This window comes from Lathyrus oleraceus, chromosome 2 (genome assembly GCF_024323335.1).
Source record: "Lathyrus oleraceus cultivar Zhongwan6 chromosome 2, CAAS_Psat_ZW6_1.0, whole genome shotgun sequence".
Taxonomy (NCBI): domain Eukaryota; kingdom Viridiplantae; phylum Streptophyta; class Magnoliopsida; order Fabales; family Fabaceae; genus Lathyrus; species Lathyrus oleraceus.
The window spans coordinates 152,651,839-152,670,559 of NC_066580.1; the positions used below are offsets into that span (position 1 = coordinate 152,651,839).

The following is an 18,721-nucleotide window of genomic DNA, read 5'->3' on the forward strand; positions in this document are numbered from 1 at the left end:
TTTACTTGTACTCCAAATTATCTGAAGGTTGTATATGAAAGACCAAATAGGTGACAAGCAACATCACATTGTTGACGTAATATTTATGTATCTTTAAGTGTTTGTGTGTCATTTTCATAATACTTTTGCAACATTATTACTAATGATTCATATGTTTCATTTTCAGGCTTGGATCCTCCAGCATTTTTCACGCATATCCAGATGGTCATGTGTTCCGACATACATAGAGGATATGCCACATACTTCTGCGTTCGTCCCCCTTAGAGGGAATCAGACGGCGGAGCCATGCAGAGTGTATCATTGCCGCACGGTACCAGAGGATATACACGTACATATGTACACCGGTCACAGTGAGACACGTCCCTTTGACGACATAACCTTATACTTTAGATGTTGGCTTGTTGTTCACGTCTAACGTGTCCTCATTTGCCTGGGTGCGTCATACGGAAGTTCATCTTCATTCAGTTTATTCTCAGATACCTTGTTGTGTTATTCCTCCCGTTATGACACGTAGAGATATGGATACCGTGTATGATAATTATCTTAATCATCTGATATCGGAGGAGGCACGAAGTATCATCACAACTAGAGTGTTGCACACAGCTACATCCAGTGGTTTTTCAGGGTTTCACATTCGTATATGATACAGGATGTTCTGGGAGATCCACCTAGACTCTCTCATTAGGATGTCCTAGAGGAGGAGCAGGTTGGGACATATCATGTTGTTGATGTGTTTCCTAAATGTCGTCGTATCATGGAGATTACGCAAGTGGGTATAAATAGAGGATTTTTCCTGATGGCTCAGAGGTGAGAGACGTTTTAGATGCCATGATGAATGAGGCACATAAGACACTCCAATACAGGAGGTAGCGTAAGAACAAGGAGGGCCCGAGTCTGTCATACGTAGTTAACATTTGTATTATGAACATTATTTTCGATTCTATTCTAATTTGACTTCATTGTGTACTTCAAACTTATTAATTTATATATCTCATTCTCATCATATCAGTTCCATGGTTTAAAATATAAAATTGGATAGGATACCTATAATATATCATCAATTTCATCATAGCATCTCTAAAATAAAGTAAAAAGTTATTATCAGGTGTAGTTCCGGAGATACATCTTCAAATTATGTCTAGTGTGAATACTCAGATGCATCTTCAACTCAATATATATAAAAAAAAACGTTATAGTGAAGAATGCATGTGGTGTTCGTGGAGGTATTCGAGAGATACATCTCTGAAATAAATTTTAAAAAACATATAAAATTATATTGAACTTGAATGTGTTTCAATGAGACAAATGATGCATCCAAATATATATTTCCAAAATCTTGAAAGACGATTTTGAATTTTATGAATTGTTTTTTCTTCTCTTATGGTGGAATTGGAATTAGCAATTCCTTAGAAAGAAAAGCATAATAATAATAATGTTTGAACAAGGAAGTAGTAAAAGTCAAATGGTAAGGGACTACGGAAGCCACGTCAACATTGAGTAGGTTGCGCTTTTAATGGGGAAAAGTACCGACTCTGAAACCATTGTTTGTACACTTGTTTCTTTGTTCCTTCCATTCCATCACTTCTTACCCTTTTTTTCCTTTACCTTCTTAAAGCAAACAGAAAAAGAAAAACACAACCATTCAACAACAAGAAACAACACAAAGATATAGTAGAGATTAAGATAGGGAAGAGGACAGTGGAGAATGAGAATGAGATAGAACTGATGTTGAAGAAACACAAAATCCATTTTCTTATTCTCTGTCAGAGTTGACCAAAACCACTTCCCAAACACTAGTACATAAAAAAACACAAATAAACAAACAAGAAAGCATTATGAAACTGTGTCTGTCCCTCTCTTAACCTTTGTTTGCGGCGAAGACAAGATTTCTCATTTTGTCTCAACTCCACTTTCTCTCACCAGGTTTCTTTTTCATTTCATTTTCTCTTCTCTTTCTCTCTCCTTCTTCTCATCAGATCTTACATGTGAATTAAGGTAGTTGTTCATGTGAATATCTTCTTCTTTTCTTGTAAAAAGATCTTTTTTTTTATTTAAATTAAGATTTTTTTTTTCTTTTTCCTTTGTGGGTTTTGCATGTTATTTTATGTTTTTTCATTTTTAGGTGTTTTCACTTGATGGGTATGATTTTTTTTTGTTGGGACCTAATGTTTTATATAGTCCTTAAATGGAACTATTATAGTAGATATATGGTTGATAAGTTTGGAGAATTATAGATTTGTTTCCAAAATTAGAAGATGTTTCTTTTGAAGAGTATTTCCTGTTTCAGAAAGTTTACTTCATTAGTTTGTATATCTTTTCATAGCATTGGCACCTGAATTTTACTAAATTAAGTTTTCTTTTCATCTGTAGTTGTTTGATTCATGCATCTTGCAGTTTCATTTCCTTGAATTTCATACTCGTTTCGATAAAGATAATTGTTTTCATGATTTTAAGTTAAAACTTTGGTCTTATTTTATGCAGGCAGTGAAAGCTTGGGAGAGCTTTGTTTCTTTTTCTTTTCCAGATGGAAGATTTTGTGGATGAAATAGGTATTTCGGTTTGAGATCTTTCGTGCAAAGTCCAGTTTTTGAACTATAATTAGTTACAAAACTGGAGTAAGAATGTCTACTGAGTCAGTTCCAAAACCTCGATTCGTGTTATGTCCTAAATGCTGGCAGCTGCTTCAAGAGGCTCCGGATTTGGATGTGTACAAGTGCGGTGGATGTGGCACGACTCTTCAAGGTTTAAAATCTGTTATTGTTTATGTTCTTACTTTTAAAGGAGTGTTGTCAAATAGCAGCTATAGCGTAGTGGAATTTTAACAACCTGCCATTGTCCCACGATGCGTGGTTTGGTACAGACTGTTGTCAAATAGTGGCCATACCACTATAACGTAGCGGAATTTGAACAAAACGCTGTTTTTTACCATCCGCGTTTGACAAAATTGTTTTAAAGTTCTGTTCTCTTTGGAAACATGATGTTTCCATTACTTGTGTATGTATTAACTTCTATGAAATCTTTTATTTCTGAATGAGGATACTGATTCTATACATAAGCCTCTTATAGTTCTTGATATTTGTTACTGGAATAACTTGTTTGTGCTCGATGCAGCTAAGAAAAGAAAAAGTAAAGCTGCGAACTCAGAATCCAGCTCGAATGAGATTGATGCAGCTCCTAGAAATGTATCGGATCTTAGTCCCCAAGAGAATGTTTTGACGGAAAAAGCAACCAGTTGTTTCTCTGCAGATTTTTCTTCTGAGGGAAATGTAGGAAGGGATCAAATCGAAAATAGTGAGCAGCCGGTTATTACTCGAGAGAATGGTTTAAGGGAAACAACTTTTTCTTCTTCGGGAGAATGTTCTTTGGAGGGAAATACAGAAAGGGATCAAATTGAAAATGGCAATTACAATGAAGAGCAACCAGTTATCTCTCGGGAGAATGGTTTGAGGGAAAAAGAAACTAGTCCTTCCTCGGGAGAATGTTCATTGGATGGAAATAGTGAAAGGGGACAAATTGAAAACGGTGAATACGATGAAGAGCGGATTGGACCATTGAACTTACCAGATGAAGAACTAGAAAATGTGATGGATATCAATAAGTTATCAGATATCAGAAGGCATACGTCGTCCAACAATGGTTTTCCAAATGAGCTCCCACGCTGTGATACTGAAGCCTCAGCCGAATCGTTGGCAGACAATTCAGTAGAAAAAGAGAATGAGACTAACTTGAAACTAGAAGAGCAGAGTAATGAAAACATGCCATTAGAAAGAGCAGGAAATCGGTTAGTTAGTGCATTGGAAAGAGAAGATGCCAGCGATGAAATATCAGATCTAGTAGCGGTGAAGCCTGAAGCAGACATTAATGAAAGTGATTTAGAAGTGACGGGAGAGTTAAATCATGGAAACTTGTCACAAGGAGAAGACCAGAAGTTAATTTTTGTATCAGATGGACAATGTGTCGAAAATGAGAAATTATCTCTAGTTGGTGTAAGCCTAGCAACAGATGTTGATGGGATCGATAGTGGAAATGCATCTACTTCTAAAAGGTCGAGTTTTGAGAACATTGCACCTGAAAAAAGAAGCATTTTACGTGTTTCTCCTCGTGAACTTAAACTAGGTACATCTGATAATCGTGCATCTTCACCTGAAAATATTCGCCGTAGCTTTGACCGTGTAATGTCTGCAGATACATTTGATGATACAGAAGTCAATAACATCGGTTTGAAGATTAGTGATTCACTGGGAGATTTGACTAAATCTCCAACCACTAGAAGTTCTCATGCTTATGATGGCAGTGTCTCTTCTAATGATGGGACGGACGAGCGGTCGCTCGGTCATAATTTATATTCTTTTGAGGGAGGCTCCAGAAAGGGAAAAAGCGTTGTTAATAATCAAATGCAATATCAAAATGAGGTGCTGGAGACGACAAGACATGATCATGCACCTCGGACGAGAACAAAAAAAGACGAGTTTCCATTCAAAATGCCTCTCCGTGGAAATGTTTCCCAATCTGGTTACGAAAGTGGTAGTCCGTCGAATCAAATATACGACGAACTTTACCTTAGTTCAAGCTATGTTTCACCTGACTCTGTTGAGGACCCTGATCAGGAGAAGATGAAACTGTTGAGAATGGTTTATAAACTGCAGGATCAGCTCAACAGAACCAGGGAAACGTATGAAAGACCGTCCGTGGTAAATCGTATTTCTTCATACCAAAGCCATGATTCTCATGACGGAAGATTTTATCATGGTTTGGATTACCCTAGTGAGGATGCAAATGCAAGCTACAGTCATGGCATCAACATGCACCAAAGGCGGCATAACTTTTCAGGGATAGCACCAGGCAACACACTCAATGTTGATCATCCTAGTTTCAATTGCTATCCACAAGAACAGCAACGCTTGGGAAATTTTCCTCCGCATTTTCCTTACCAGCGTGAAGATCTTTATAGGCCCCATTCGGCTCATAGCCGTGTCTTATCTCAGCATTCTTATCCTTCAAGTCCACAATGGTTAATGACCAAACACGTACACGGCCGTGAAACAAAATCTTGTGATCAGAGATACAGGGCCCCCGAGATGAGCTATAGTAGGGAAAAACCTAACGCTAGTAAGCGACATTACCGGCCAGTAGCAGGTGGAGCGCCGTTTGTCACTTGTCTTAAATGCTTAAAGCTTCTGCAACTTCCTGCAGATTTTCTTCTTTTCAAAAGAGTATGTCATAAGCTCAAATGTGGTGCATGTCAAGAGGTGCTTAAATTTTCTCTACATAATAGAATTCATATCGTTTCTTATGCTCCAAACACTGTTGGACTGCCATCAAGTGAACTTGAGGTACACAACATGCTGATAAACGGCATCAATTCTCATGCTGCAGACCCTGTGTCATATTCCGATGATTATGGTCATTCTGCTAGTAAAAGCTACTCCTCGGAAGGAGATCCTGTTTCTGTTGCACCGTTTCATCACTTGCGTGGTGGTGCACGGGGCAATCCAAGAGTCTCTCCCACTACCACTGAAGCTATAACAGCGAAAGAGAAAATCGCTTCAAGAGGACCTAGCACAAGTAAGACTCCGTCCGAAAAATCATCAGAAATAGAGGAACACGAGTCACAGCCAAAAACTTCAGCACTTCATCAACTCATGGGCTATTCCTCTCCAAGTCTAGTGATAAGAGGTGATTCATCCTCTGTTGAAGGGAAAAAGGCCATGCTCAGTGGAGAATATTAACTTCCAACAGAGCTGAAAATTGAATTTGTTGAATCTAAACTTGAAGCTGGAAATGTCAAGAAAGGAATTCTTTATTCAAATTTGAGATATAGCGATGAAGCATCTGAGACAATGATGTATTTTATTTTTCATAACTATATGGTGTTTTGAACAAGGGCAATTGGAGTGAGTTATCTCGCTCATGACAGTGTATTTTTCTATTCAACTTTGGTACTATTTTGGAAACATGGAAAATATAATATTTGTATAAATGTGATTCTGGTGTATATGGATGTAACTATTTGTGTTTATTTTTTAAAACTGTGTTAATTGAAAATTTATTGTATCCTGGAACTTCTTACTACAACAATGGCTTATTTCATCTATATATACAAAAGTAACAACAATACAGATAAAATCTTTTGAGCTAAAATAAGGTACATCTATATTTCTTATATTCTTATATAATGACTAATTAAATTTCTCTATAGTTGCTTCTTCTGTTTGAGGCAATAGAAATCCTCTGATCCTGAAGCATGTTCAAATTGGGAGCCAACAACCGCGTGTACCGGTCAAAATACAAGAGCTGCTTCAGGAGAAGCGCAAACTCTCTAGGAAACTTTAATCCATAAGATTCACTAACCCGAACCTGTGGAGTACAAAGAGTACAAAGATGGCATAAGTACTACATAATAATTAGCCTTCATCAAACAACTAGTATAGCAATTCCTAGGTTGAGAGGATCATTGTATAAATGAAAAACTGGTAGTTGATAATGGACTCTGGACCTTCACTGTCAGACATAAAACTGCATTAACAATCCAGTTAGTACAATTTGAAAAATCTTACCACATCGAGAAATAGTGCATTCATCTGCCTCTCATCAACAACTACATTAGCAGAGATAGCAGCTGGATTTCTGGCTGTTCCACTTCTAGTTGCTACAACAACTTCAGTGTCCAACTCCTGCACTTGAATAGCACGCACAAATGCAGAATGTAAGCAATAACTCCAAATGGGTTTAGGTCAAGTTGATGTACAAAGCTGAAAAATGCTCCCCAAATTAGCACACGTGAACATTGTCCTACGTAGCACACTTGCCTTAATTGATGAGAACACTTTCTCCAAATCTCTGGAAAAGGCATTAGCATTAACATCGTTGCTTGTAGCACCCATTTGAATTAAGGAAGATGCCATTGAGTCATAATCTTCGATGGCAATTGATCCTAAGAAGACTTCCATAGCAGCCCATGTTTTGGGAGATATACGACCAACAATTCCTGTAGATTGAATTTTGTTTTTTAGAATATAGATATAGATTGTAAATGTACACAATATCTATACATGTATATGTATGTACAATATAAACATCAGAGAGTATTGTAAAATGTGTGGTCATTTAGAAGAGAAAAGGCATAGTTTGTAAAAGAACAAGGGAAATAACAATGCTTAGAGTTTGCGAAGATGATAAATTCCAAATAAAATGTATAGAGAACTCTGAAACCTTGGCAAGTTAACAGATGACTAAAGTACGGCCTAACGATACACCACAAGTATGACCAACAGTAAACTGCGCACAAGGAAGAAAAAGCATACCAAAGTCAAGATATCCAATACGGCCATCACGTAGAAGCCACAGATTTCCAGCATGTACATCTGCATGAAAAGATTCACATGCAAGCAAACTTCCAAACCTGCAGCAATATTTTATACCAAGATATATTATCATGTTAAAAGAGGAAGGCTCAGAGACGCAAAATGCAAAGAGAGATTTGGAGTCATACCACACATTGAGAGCAGTTATAACACTTGTTTCTGGGCTAGTAACTAATGAACTAATGGAGTCTAGATCAGTAAGAGGAACTCCATATAGTCTTTGCATGGTTAAAACTTGACGTGTACTACAGTTTTTATACACTTTTGGAGCTGTTGCTTGCCCAGTGAGACCCGTTGCTTCTAAATATCTCCTGAAAGCCTCAATATTTGCAGCCTCCTTGTAAAAGTCAACTTCTTCAAGCATAGATTCTCGTATGTCTTTCACAATACCAACCTACTAAAACAAAACACATGTTACAAGAAATGAAGCACTTGTGCAAGTGTTTGGAAGATCTTACGAAAACAGATTATGATATGATCCTAAGCCCCCATAATTGCTTCCAAAAACAGCCTATGCAGAGCTTATATGAACTTCACTCTTATTTCATTTCAATGACGGAATAGGTTATACATAAACACTTACACAATAACCTCATTAAATAAGTGCCTAATTAAGTTGTTTACCCAAATGAGCACCAAATGGAACTTTATAGACATCCGCTAAGGGTTATTTAGAGGTTAATGGTATGTCTTTCTCTAAACGACTAAACCTAATACATGAAACAGTTTATGACATCGATAGATCCGTGTAGCCAATCTCATTCAGTGGTATGGTTGTTGACCACAAAACTAATAACAGAGGAATACAAATAAAGAAGCTTTAAGCATCCTCAACTAACTATATAAGAAACAAGAAAGAAAATGAATTTAATAAAAGGGACAAGAACAAAGGATAATGAATGTAACACGGTTCAAAATTTCATTGGCAGTGAAAAAATGCCATAAAAGACGCATTATTTTCATATTGTATTTGTAGCAAGAGTATTCATGTAGAAGTAAGTGTGTCCATATTTCTTATACCAGTGATGTCCGACTTATTTCAGGATTCAAGAACTCCAATATCCGAGCAACAACATAAACAAAATTAAGATCCGCCACTAATATGTCCTCTATTCCTGGTTTTAAGACCTTTATAACCACATCCTCCTGTGAGCCTTTTAGCCTTGCACCATGAACCTATATGAAATACATCAATGGCATGAACACTGTAAGTTTAATAAAATGTTATTGAAAGAGACAGGTGCACAAAATATACCTGTGCTATAGACGCAGAAGCAAGGGGTGTTGGGTCGACATATTCGTAAACACTTTCAATTGGTCTTCCTAGTTCCTTGCGCAATATTGATTGAATTTCCTCAAAAGGAACTGGAGGAGCTCTATCAAAACAGTTCTGGAATTCTTGTACGTACTCAGCTGGAAACAGTGTTGGTGCGGATGCTATGAACTGCCAGACAGAAACCAAAAATAACCATTGGTACAAAGGCTCCAATCATAAAGTTCAATTATATATTAAACTTTATATTTCATAATTTGTTTCCTCAATAAATTAGGATTAGAAGTCTAGTATTAGTCTAAATGATGGTTGGTGCCTAGTCTTTAGTGTGAGAAACCATAACAGAATTTGAGGTCATTAATATTTTATTCCCTCCCTCCTTAACTAAAACCCTGTAATTTTTTAACAATTACAAAACATAAACTGAGAAGAGTGGGGAGGAAGTAATGGTATCCACTTATACCTGTCCTAATTTAATGTAGGTTGCCCCGAGGCGTTCAAACAACCTCCTCAAATAAAAGGGGGACACTAGACCAAGTTGCAACTCTTTCGGTAACCCAGCAGATGAATTTGTTGACTGCAAAAAAAATGCAAGAGTGCTAAACAATTCTATCTTCTTTTGATGAAAAAAAATGTTGAGAGAAAAATAGAACAAACAAACTACTATTCTAAAGGAATCAGGAACAGATGCAACTTTTTGATTTCATTGACAAAAAACAAAGGTTAGCAAGCAAGATATCTCAGACCTATACATTTTAAAAACAATCCTTCCTTACCATAAGTGTCGTCAATTGCAAAAAATAGCAATTTGTTTGAATTCCACAACATAATAGTATTATAGCTTCTATTTGACATCATTTTGTACTTAAATGGCATATCACACCAATAACCGTTTGTTCAAATTCTGCTACGTTATAGCTGCTATTTAACAACACTACATGCCATACCAACATGTGCTTCACAAATGGTCATGTCCTAATTTAAGAGTGAAACTATATTCTCTCATTGAGAAGATAGGTATACATATAATCTGCTGTTTGACCGCAAACTTCAACAAGATATAAAAAAACACAAAATGTCATGTCTAGGAAATAAACAAATAGAATGTTAGTTTACCTTTGATGCATCAGTTAACCACTCTTGACCAACTCCAAGGAAGGCTTGAACACCTTGAGCCAACCTAATAACACCCCTAGGACCCGTCTCTACAGATGTCTGAACAATGTCTTCCACAAGCTTGGGCAGTTTTTCGATACTATCTGACAGAACATAAGCACACAAATTACAGCCATTTCAGCACAAAAACCCAAACCATTCCACAGCCAGAGATCAATTAATTTAACAGTAACACTGGTGTAAGAAAACTTTTATTATATTTTTTATTACCAACTATGAAACAATTGTCTTATTATTTACTTTCTAACAACAATTACATGATTATTTTTGTTCTACTCCATCACTCCACTACACATTTCTGAATTTGAACAATTTTATAACTTTGTAAATTTAAAAAATAAAATAAAATAATAAAATACACCTCGTGTTAATAGGGTGAAATATTCAGAACTGGATTCTAATAAATAACTGTTAACTATTAATTACATTAATATTTCTATACTTCATGACCAAATAAGAGAAACAATGATAATTTATAGACTAATTGAATTGATTTTTTTTTTAATTTTTTCAAACTCAATTTTCGTAAATTGTTGTGAGCGAGTAGAGGAAATCGAAAGAAGAAACCTTGGAATCGACGAGAGGAGAAAATGTCCTGAGTTTGAGCGTAGCGAGCAAAGAGAGTGAATCCCTTGGACTTCGAACGAACACTGAGCTTCACGAGGGAAGGAGAAGCCAATGGTGAACGAAGACGGTGATGATGAATTAACGGTAAAGCGCCACTTCTCAAACCCGAAACCGCCATGGACGATGAAGGTTAGTTGAGAGAAGAGGAGTAACGTGGAGCAAGTGTTGGTTTATGGCTATGATGTTTTCTTCTTCTCCATCAATTTGGATTCGGGTTAAGATCTTTCTTTTTCTTAAGTCTCCACCATGAATATTGTATTAGTTTAATTAATATGTATATTAAATTATTAAGGGTTTTTAATTATAGGGGAGATTAATTATTATGTATTATCATTGGTTTGAATTAATTTTCAAGTAGTTAAAATAAAAATGAAACATTTTAAATAAGTAAGTGATAAGTAAGTGATTGAGATTACAATGTCGGTGCATAAATTTATTTTTTAAAGAAGAAATTACATTCACCTCCATTCTCTACTATCAACCTTCAAAATAATATTGGATGATGTCACCAATTTCCCCTTCCAATTATTTTAATTTACACTAATAACTGGACAAATTTGTAATCAACAAATGTCACAAATAAATCTTAATCAATCATCTAATTACATGTCAAGTGCCAATCAAGTTTTGACCACTTTAAACAAAAGTATTTCCCCCCTTTTCACCAAAACCAATTGACACGCCAAGTCTCTCTCAGTACACATTTATATGCTTCTCTCCAACTTTATCTCCTACATTTCTCTCCTTTCTTTCTCCATTTCTCTGTTTCTCTCTGACATCTGCACCTTTTCACATGGTGTCACCGGCAATTTGCTCAGTCGCTCAAACACAACAGTTGAGAAAGGTCTGCACTTTTAATCAGATGGTATATTTTTTCTTATCTGATGAAATCGTTGAAAACCCATATGCTTTAATGTTGTCGATTTTGTGATGTTTGTATCAACAACTGTGATTTTTGACATAAGGTTGACTAACACTGATGTTTATTTCTTAGTTGCCTGAAGCTTTGTATTTTTCATGCTTCTGATTTTACAATGAAGTTTTTGTAATGAAATCTTTTGATATTCAGATGTTGTTTTCTTTTCAAATAATATATGTTATATGATGCAAGTTATTTGGCGAGATATGAATTTGTGTTGCTCTTCATACAGGATCTCATGATTTTTATACCCTGTAAGTCTTTTTACTTTGCTTTGTCATTGATTTTAGTTGTAACTGGTGTGTTTTTCATGTAGCATGTTACTTTGCTTTGTCGGTGGTTTTAATTCTATCAGTGGTTTTACTTTGCTTTTCATATTATTCATGTTTTTCATGTTATCCATCATATATCTCTAAATTGTTTTATCTAACTTATCTTCATATGATGAGTTCTTTATATTTTGCAACATTTATAAGCAACCATGTCAAGACCACCTATTCTCATCAAGGATTTTGTGAAAGGAAATTAGGTACAAAATATGTTAATTCGAGTTGTTGACCTTTGGGTTGTTAAAGAGAAAAATGGACTGCATCATCTCGAAATGGTCATACAAGATACGAAGGTAACTGTTTGTCGCTCTGTTTATATATATCGTTTGTTCATTTTGTTAAATGAACAACCACATTGCAGGGTGACCAAATTCATGTTACAACTCGGAATCGGGAGCTTAAAGATTGGATTGAACAACTTATTAAGCATGAAACCTATTATCTTTATAATGGAGAGCCTATCGTTAATGACAACACTTTCAAAGTATGCCCCAACAAACTGAAACTTGTATTCAATGGAGGAACCAATGTTTCAAAAATGGCAATACCCGAAATACGGCCACACCAATTCATGTTTAAGCCAACTGTCGATTTTTTGAGTGGAAGTATCAACACTAATCTCTTATATGGTGAGCTTTATTTTATGTTTACATATCATGTGTGTTTCATATTCTTTGACATTTAATATGTTTTCAGCTAACTTCAATTCAACTTTATGAATACATTGTAACTTTTTTTTATTTTCTTATGCTTTAAACATTATAAGTGTTCTACAAGATATTGTTAAAATGCAAGTGGGTGGTGGTGGTAAGAAATCTTATGCCAATATAACTCTACGTGATGAAGCTGGAAATGTGATTGAGGTCGCGTTATAGGAAGATTACAGTAAATAATTCATGAACTATAATAGCTTTAACAACTATCCTGGTCCAACACTCTTTATCTTAACACACGCGTGGTGTAAGCAAAATCAAGGTTAGCCATATATTTCTAAACACGACTTTGTTGCCTGCATTGTATTTGGTTCTATTATGTAACTAAAAGTCTTTATCTAAGGTGCAGTGCCTGAATTGTCTAGCCTATCAAACGCATGGAATGGATCGAAGCTTCACATTAACTTAAACCATCACTAAGTTCACGCTTTTAAATCCAAGTATTAAATTTTGTTTTACACTTTGCATTTAAGCCATACTTTACTATTATTCAATATACTTCCATATCCTTCGTGTATTTTGCATTTACCTATTGGCACATGTTAGCATCAACCTAATCAACAATTACATTATCTCATTCTCTCGCCCAAACATCATATTCATTTGTACAATCTGGCAAAAAAAATAGACAAAACCGAAAGAGGTCAAGAGTATCCGTCAAATCAGTGAAAACGACAAGGTTTGTCGCAGTTTTTGGCATTCAAAAGTGATAGTATTATTCATATATTTACTGACAAACTATGATATCAATCTAGGATTGTTTTGCCACAATCATTGGGACTACCAAACGATTTAAGGCCTCTAAGTTTGGATGGTATTTTGAGGCGTGCCCGGCTTGCAAGACATCAAACAAGTCCCATATAACCAAATTTCTATGTGTATGTGGAGTTAAAGATGTTGAACCTGTTTCAAAGTAAGATTTCAATTTCATTTTCCAATTTACAAGTATTACTAATGAGCCTATTTTACTTACATATATCATTATTCTTTTCATGTGTTAGATACAAAATAGAAATCAAAGTAGAGTTCGATAATCATGTGGGATGTTTTGTGTTTTGGGATAAAGATTGTATCCCATACATTAATAGGACTGATAGAGAATTGAGACAACTCGTGAAAGAGGTAATTAAAACTACAATACCTACTCATTATTCACAAGTTTTCATTTTAATTAAACTACATTTCAATGACTAATCTGATTATTGAACTAGGCTGGAGAGATAACCCGAAAATATATCTAATACACCTAGACAAACCTTTGAACAGAAGATCTAGCATTTAAAATCAAATATCAATCTTGTATGGACAATTCTCAATTGTGACAATCCTTAATGAGCATGGTGTTTACAAAACCTTATATGAATTTCTTAAACCAAATGAGGTACAAATCATTAACTTTGTGAATATATTCTTTTTGCTTGACTCAGAATCATGCATTGTCATTTGAACATTCTGATCAATTAATTGCACTCAATTTGTTTACTCATATGTTGCCAGCATACTTCAAATACTTCATTATTGGTAATGGACACAGACCTTGGAGTGGATGTTCACCATGAACCTATTGTATGTCTAGATTCTTAATTTACTACATAAGTTTCTATATGCTTATTCTGGTATTAAATCATAATGTATTTACAATTCACTTATATCATTTGTAGTTGAGCAAATCAGCTGAGCAAACCTTCTTTGTACTCCCACAAACTTCTGCCAAAAATGATTGTAGTTCGTCGACTTGCTCTAGAAACACCCCTGCTAAGAGGGTTGTTGTCCCAACTTCTCTGGATGATATTTTGCAAGATGAAGTCCTAATTGTAGGAGAATTGTCATCCAAGGCGCAGCGAAATTTAAAATTTTCTCCATTTAGTGATCCTTACGAATGGGCATGATCAGTGATAGAATCGTTACCTCTTGTGGCGATTCAAACCTTTGGTGCAGATCTCTGATAATGATTAAAACCTTTGATACAGATCCACGGGGCGATCACGAACGTTGAACGATGACAACGTCTCTACTCAGTCCACACGAACGGATTCCTTCAATCGCAGTGCTAGCTGTTATGAATGAAGGCTTTGAGTGAGAAGGAGAGATACGAAATTCCAACTCTTCAGTTGTGTTTTCTGTCTCAGTGAGTTACATTGTTTCTACCCAAGGGGTTTTATTTATAGAACCACTTGTGTGGGCTTTAAGCAAAAAAGCCCACTTAAGTGCATTTTGGCCCATATCTCATAATATGCCAAAATCACTTAAGTATTTGGTATCTTACCATATTTCGTATTCTACTTAAGTACACCGTACCTTACGATGTTCCTTAATTATTCTATCTCTCATCAATCCGTCCTTTGTGTGTGACCCTATAAGTTTTCGCGACGTTGGCAATTATATTAAATCACGCATTTAACATAATAAACAGTGAGCGGTATCTAGCAACACATCCCTGCTACCCAAGTCACGAAAATATCATGTGATCTGACAAAAACCTCCTGTGATAATAATTATGTGTATAATTACCCCTTTGCCCTTATGTCTATATTGAACACAAGGTATAAATCGTGTCACCCTTGTCCAGTTCAATATTGGGCCCATAGACATTTATCCTGTTACGCAGGATAGGCAAATTCCATCTAGGACACTCATGTCCCTCAGCATGCTTTGTGGAGTACCCATCAACTGTCTTTATCGTTATCTAGTTACGGACAATGTTGGATCATCAATAAAGCACTCGACTCTACATCTAGGATCCATAGTGGTTTCAGGTCGAAGAGTGGTATACACTATTATCACCATGAGAATAACTTATGACACTTTGCATAACTTTCTATATAGTATTCTCATAGCGGGTCAATCCGGTACAAATATTACTCCTAATATTCATACCTATGTTTAAGACTTGGTAACTCTTTATCCATGATCCATGAGATGTGATCATCAGTCTACAAACATAATAGTCTTAATGCTTTAATGTTATCCCACTTCACACTAAAGCTCGACTACGGATACTTTAAGAATAATGTCCTTATGTTTAATGTGTTCTCATGATTAAGTCACACTTAATACATTAAACAGACTATCTATTCCAAGGACTTTATTAATCAACCATAATAAAGAAAATGCCTTTAAATAATTTGATACAAGCACCAAAAGTATTGGCCTCTAGGGCTTACACCAACACTAATTCCAATGCAATATGCAACTAAGGCTAAGCACATCAAGAAGGAGATCATATAATGCATACCTCACTTTTTGATGCATTTATATGTTTTGTTGACTTCATTAATGTAAGGTTGATTTTCATCCTCTAAGAACTATGTCTATTTAATGGTGTACTTATGTGTTATGTATAACTTTGCAATGTTACATTGAATTGAGGAACTAACTACTTCATGTTTATGTTAGTGTACATGAAAATTTGTTGACCATCTAAGTGTTGGAAATGATCTATGTTTTTCACAAAAACCTGAGCAAAATGAATTTGGTCTTTTCTTATACTTAAGGTTTAAATGCAGTATTCACTTATAAATTTATTCATATGACAGAAGTATGCTAATTTGACTTATATTAGTAACAAATGTATAATTTATTTAATAACTTAACGAATTTATAGTCTGTTTAACAATGTAACCAATTCATATCGCATTATGTTACAACTTAACAACTATATCACTTAAAATGGGAATTTGACTTGATTATGCTACATGGGTAATTATAAGAACCTTCCAGTTTTGAGAGCAAGGTTATCAGTTTATTATTGATTACAACAAATGTACCTTGAAGTCAGCATGAATGCACAAATCTATCATTACAAATTGGCATTTAAAAGGAATGTGTTTTTACACATACAATAATGGAAAACTTATTATTAGTCGTTTTTCTGAAACATCAAAGTAAAAGAATATGAAGGAGAAGAGCGATCCAAAACGCAGCAGAATTTAAAATTTCTCCTTTAGTGATCCTTACGAATGGGCATGATCAGTGATAGAATCATTACCTCTTGTGGCGATTGTAACCTTTGATGCAGATCTACGGAGCTATCACGAACGTTGAACGATGACAACGCCTCTACTTAGTTCACACGAACGGATTCCTTCAATCTCAGTGCTAACTGTTACGAATGAAGGCTTTGAGTGTGTGTGTGTGTGTGTGTGTGTGTGTGTGAGAGAGAGAGAGAGAGAGAGAGAGAGAGAGAGAGAGAGAGAGAGAGAGAGAGAGAGAGAGAGAGAGAAACGAAATTGCAATTGCACCAATGCTTCTACATAAGGGTTCTATTTATAGAACCACTTGTGTGGGCTGCAAGCTACAAAAGCCCACTCAAGTGTATGTGGCCCATATCTTATAATATGCCAAAATCACTTAAGCGCGTGGTTGTGTGTGACCCTGTAGGTTTTCGCGGCATTGACAATTATATTAAATCACGTATTTAACATAATAAACAGTGAGTGGTATCTAGCAACACATCACTGCTACCCAAGATACGAAAATGTCATGTGATCTGACAAATCCTTTTGAGATAATACTTATGTGTACAATTACCCTTTTGCCCTTATGTCTATATTGAACCCAAGGCATAGACCGTGTCATCCTTGTTCAGTTTAATATTGGGCCCATAGACATTTATCCTGTTACGCAGGATGGGCAAATTCCATCTAAGTCACTCATGTCCCTTAGCATGCTTCGTGGACTATCCATCAACTGTCTTTATGGTCATCCAGTTACGAACAATGTTTGATCAACAATAAGGCACTCGACTCTACATCTAGGGTTCATAGTGGTTTCAGGTCGAAGGGTGGTATACATCGTTATCACCATAAGAATAACTTATGACACTTTGCATAACATTCTATATAGTATTCTCATAGCGGGTCAATCCAGTATAAATATTACTCTTAATATTCATACCTATGTTTAAGACTTGATAACTCCTTATCCATGATCCATGAGATGTGATCATCAGTCTATATACATAATAATCTTAATGATTTAATGTTATCCCACTTCACAATAAAGCTCGACTATGGATACTTTAAGAATAATGTCCTTATGTTTAACGTGATCTCATGATTAAGTCACACTTGATACATTAAACGGACTATCTATTCTAGGGACTTTATTAGACAAACATAATAAAGGAAAAGCCTTTTATTATTAATAAATAATTCGATACAAGTACCAAAAGTATTGGCCTCTAGGGCTTACACCAACAGAATATACCGACCACTTTAGGCTCAGTTCAACAACCTTACTTCTTCGCCACTTCTACTATCATAATTAATAAACTTATGCCCCATTTTTGTATGATAGGACTCAATTGCAACTGTACAAGGGTAGGTTATGTTCCATGATTTTTGTTTTGTTTTACACATTCAGCAACTAGCTCCCTTTGAAGGTCCTGATCATATCTTCATGGGAAATGGTTAAGGTTTGCACATTCAGTCCTTTGATTCAACTGTCTTTTCATCACCATTTCAACCCTACACACCTCTCGCACTTCACAATCTCTTACTTATTCCCACTATCACAAAGAATTTGATTAGTGCCAATTAGTTTTATAGAGATAACCATGTCCATTTCCTCTTTACTACTGACAAATGTCTTGTGCAATCACATGTTTCTAAGGTTACCTTGCTTGAAGGAAGTGTTGGCAGGGATGACTTATAAAAGTTTTGCTTAAGCAATAAGTGATATGTTATGGTTACAAACTCTATTCAAGGAATTGTTTATCTCCTTCAAGCTTCCTATAATCTTATGTGATAATCAATCTGCTGTTATGCTGGCTCATAACCCTATTTTTCACTCAAGAACCAAACACATGGAGATTGACCTATTTTTTTGTTAGGGAGAAAGTGTTGACCAAACAACTTCAAACCACTCATATCCATGACACTGATAAATAGGATGATGTTCTCTCTCTCTCTCTCTCTCTCTCTCTCTCTCTCTCTCTCTCTCTCTCTCTCTCTCTCTCTCTCTCTATATCTATATATATATATATATATATATATATATATATATATATATATATATATATATATATATATATATATATATATATATTATGTGTGTGTGTGTGTGTGTGTGTGTGTGTGTGTGTGTGTGTGGTGTGTGTGTGTGTGTGCGCGCGCGCGCGTGTGTGTGTGTGTGGAGGGGGGGTGTTATTAACGTATATATCTAGTATAAGCTCAAGATTGATAAATTTCAGTCTAAGCAGTATTCAAAACCTACTATTGCAGGTCATCAGGTCTGCAATATAAAAGCAGACAATTGTATTATTTTGTAACTAACCAAAAACAGAAATGAAAAGTTAATTAAACTGGAATGAAAGCGCT

At 35.5% G+C, this 18,721-nt stretch overlaps 2 protein-coding genes across 3 annotated transcripts; one reads left to right on the plus strand and one right to left on the minus strand.

The window, feature by feature from the left end:
- Positions 1-1,540: 1,540 nt before the first annotated feature.
- Positions 1,541-6,006, plus strand: LOC127118618 (protein ENHANCED DISEASE RESISTANCE 4). Of its 2 annotated transcripts, none has more exons than XM_051048841.1 (3): positions 1,541-1,995; positions 2,482-2,742; positions 3,112-6,006. In XM_051048841.1, the coding sequence occupies exons 2-3, from the start codon at positions 2,622-2,624 to the stop codon at positions 5,727-5,729; spliced, it is 2,739 nt and encodes a 912-aa protein (XP_050904798.1). In that variant the 5' UTR covers positions 1,541-1,995; positions 2,482-2,621; the 3' UTR covers positions 5,730-6,006. The 2 variants fall into 2 exon arrangements, with proteins under 2 accessions (XP_050904798.1, XP_050904797.1); XM_051048840.1 differs by having other exon boundaries at positions 1,541-1,923.
- LOC127118619 (uncharacterized aarF domain-containing protein kinase At5g05200, chloroplastic) lies at positions 5,998-10,692 on the minus strand. The gene is made up of 10 exons (XM_051048842.1): positions 10,381-10,692; positions 9,754-9,896; positions 9,101-9,214; positions 8,620-8,808; positions 8,385-8,540; positions 7,493-7,758; positions 7,305-7,402; positions 6,810-6,988; positions 6,558-6,674; positions 5,998-6,357 (listed from the first exon to the last, which is right to left on the minus strand). Exons 1-10 carry the CDS (start codon positions 10,556-10,558, stop codon positions 6,184-6,186), a joined length of 1,614 nt encoding a protein of 537 aa, XP_050904799.1. The 5' UTR covers positions 10,559-10,692; the 3' UTR covers positions 5,998-6,183.
- Positions 10,693-18,721: the final 8,029 nt, after the last annotated feature.

Coding starts and splice junctions, on each gene's coding strand:
- LOC127118618 (XM_051048841.1), top strand. CDS start 2,622: ATGTCTACTGAGTCAGTTCCAAAACCTCGATTCGTGTTATGTCCTAAA. Junction 2,743..3,111: donor ATGTGGCACGACTCTTCAAG/GTTTAAAATCTG, acceptor TGCTCGATGCAG/CTAAGAAAAGAAAAAGTAAA.
- LOC127118619 (XM_051048842.1), bottom strand. CDS start 10,558: ATGGCGGTTTCGGGTTTGAGAAGTGGCGCTTTACCGTTAATTCATCAT. Junction 9,897..10,380: donor CTCCTCTCGTCGATTCCAAG/GTTTCTTCTTTC, acceptor ATGTTCTGTCAG/ATAGTATCGAAAAACTGCCC. Junction 6,675..6,809: donor AAGTGTTCTCATCAATTAAG/GCAAGTGTGCTA, acceptor ATTCAAGTGCAG/GAGTTGGACACTGAAGTTGT.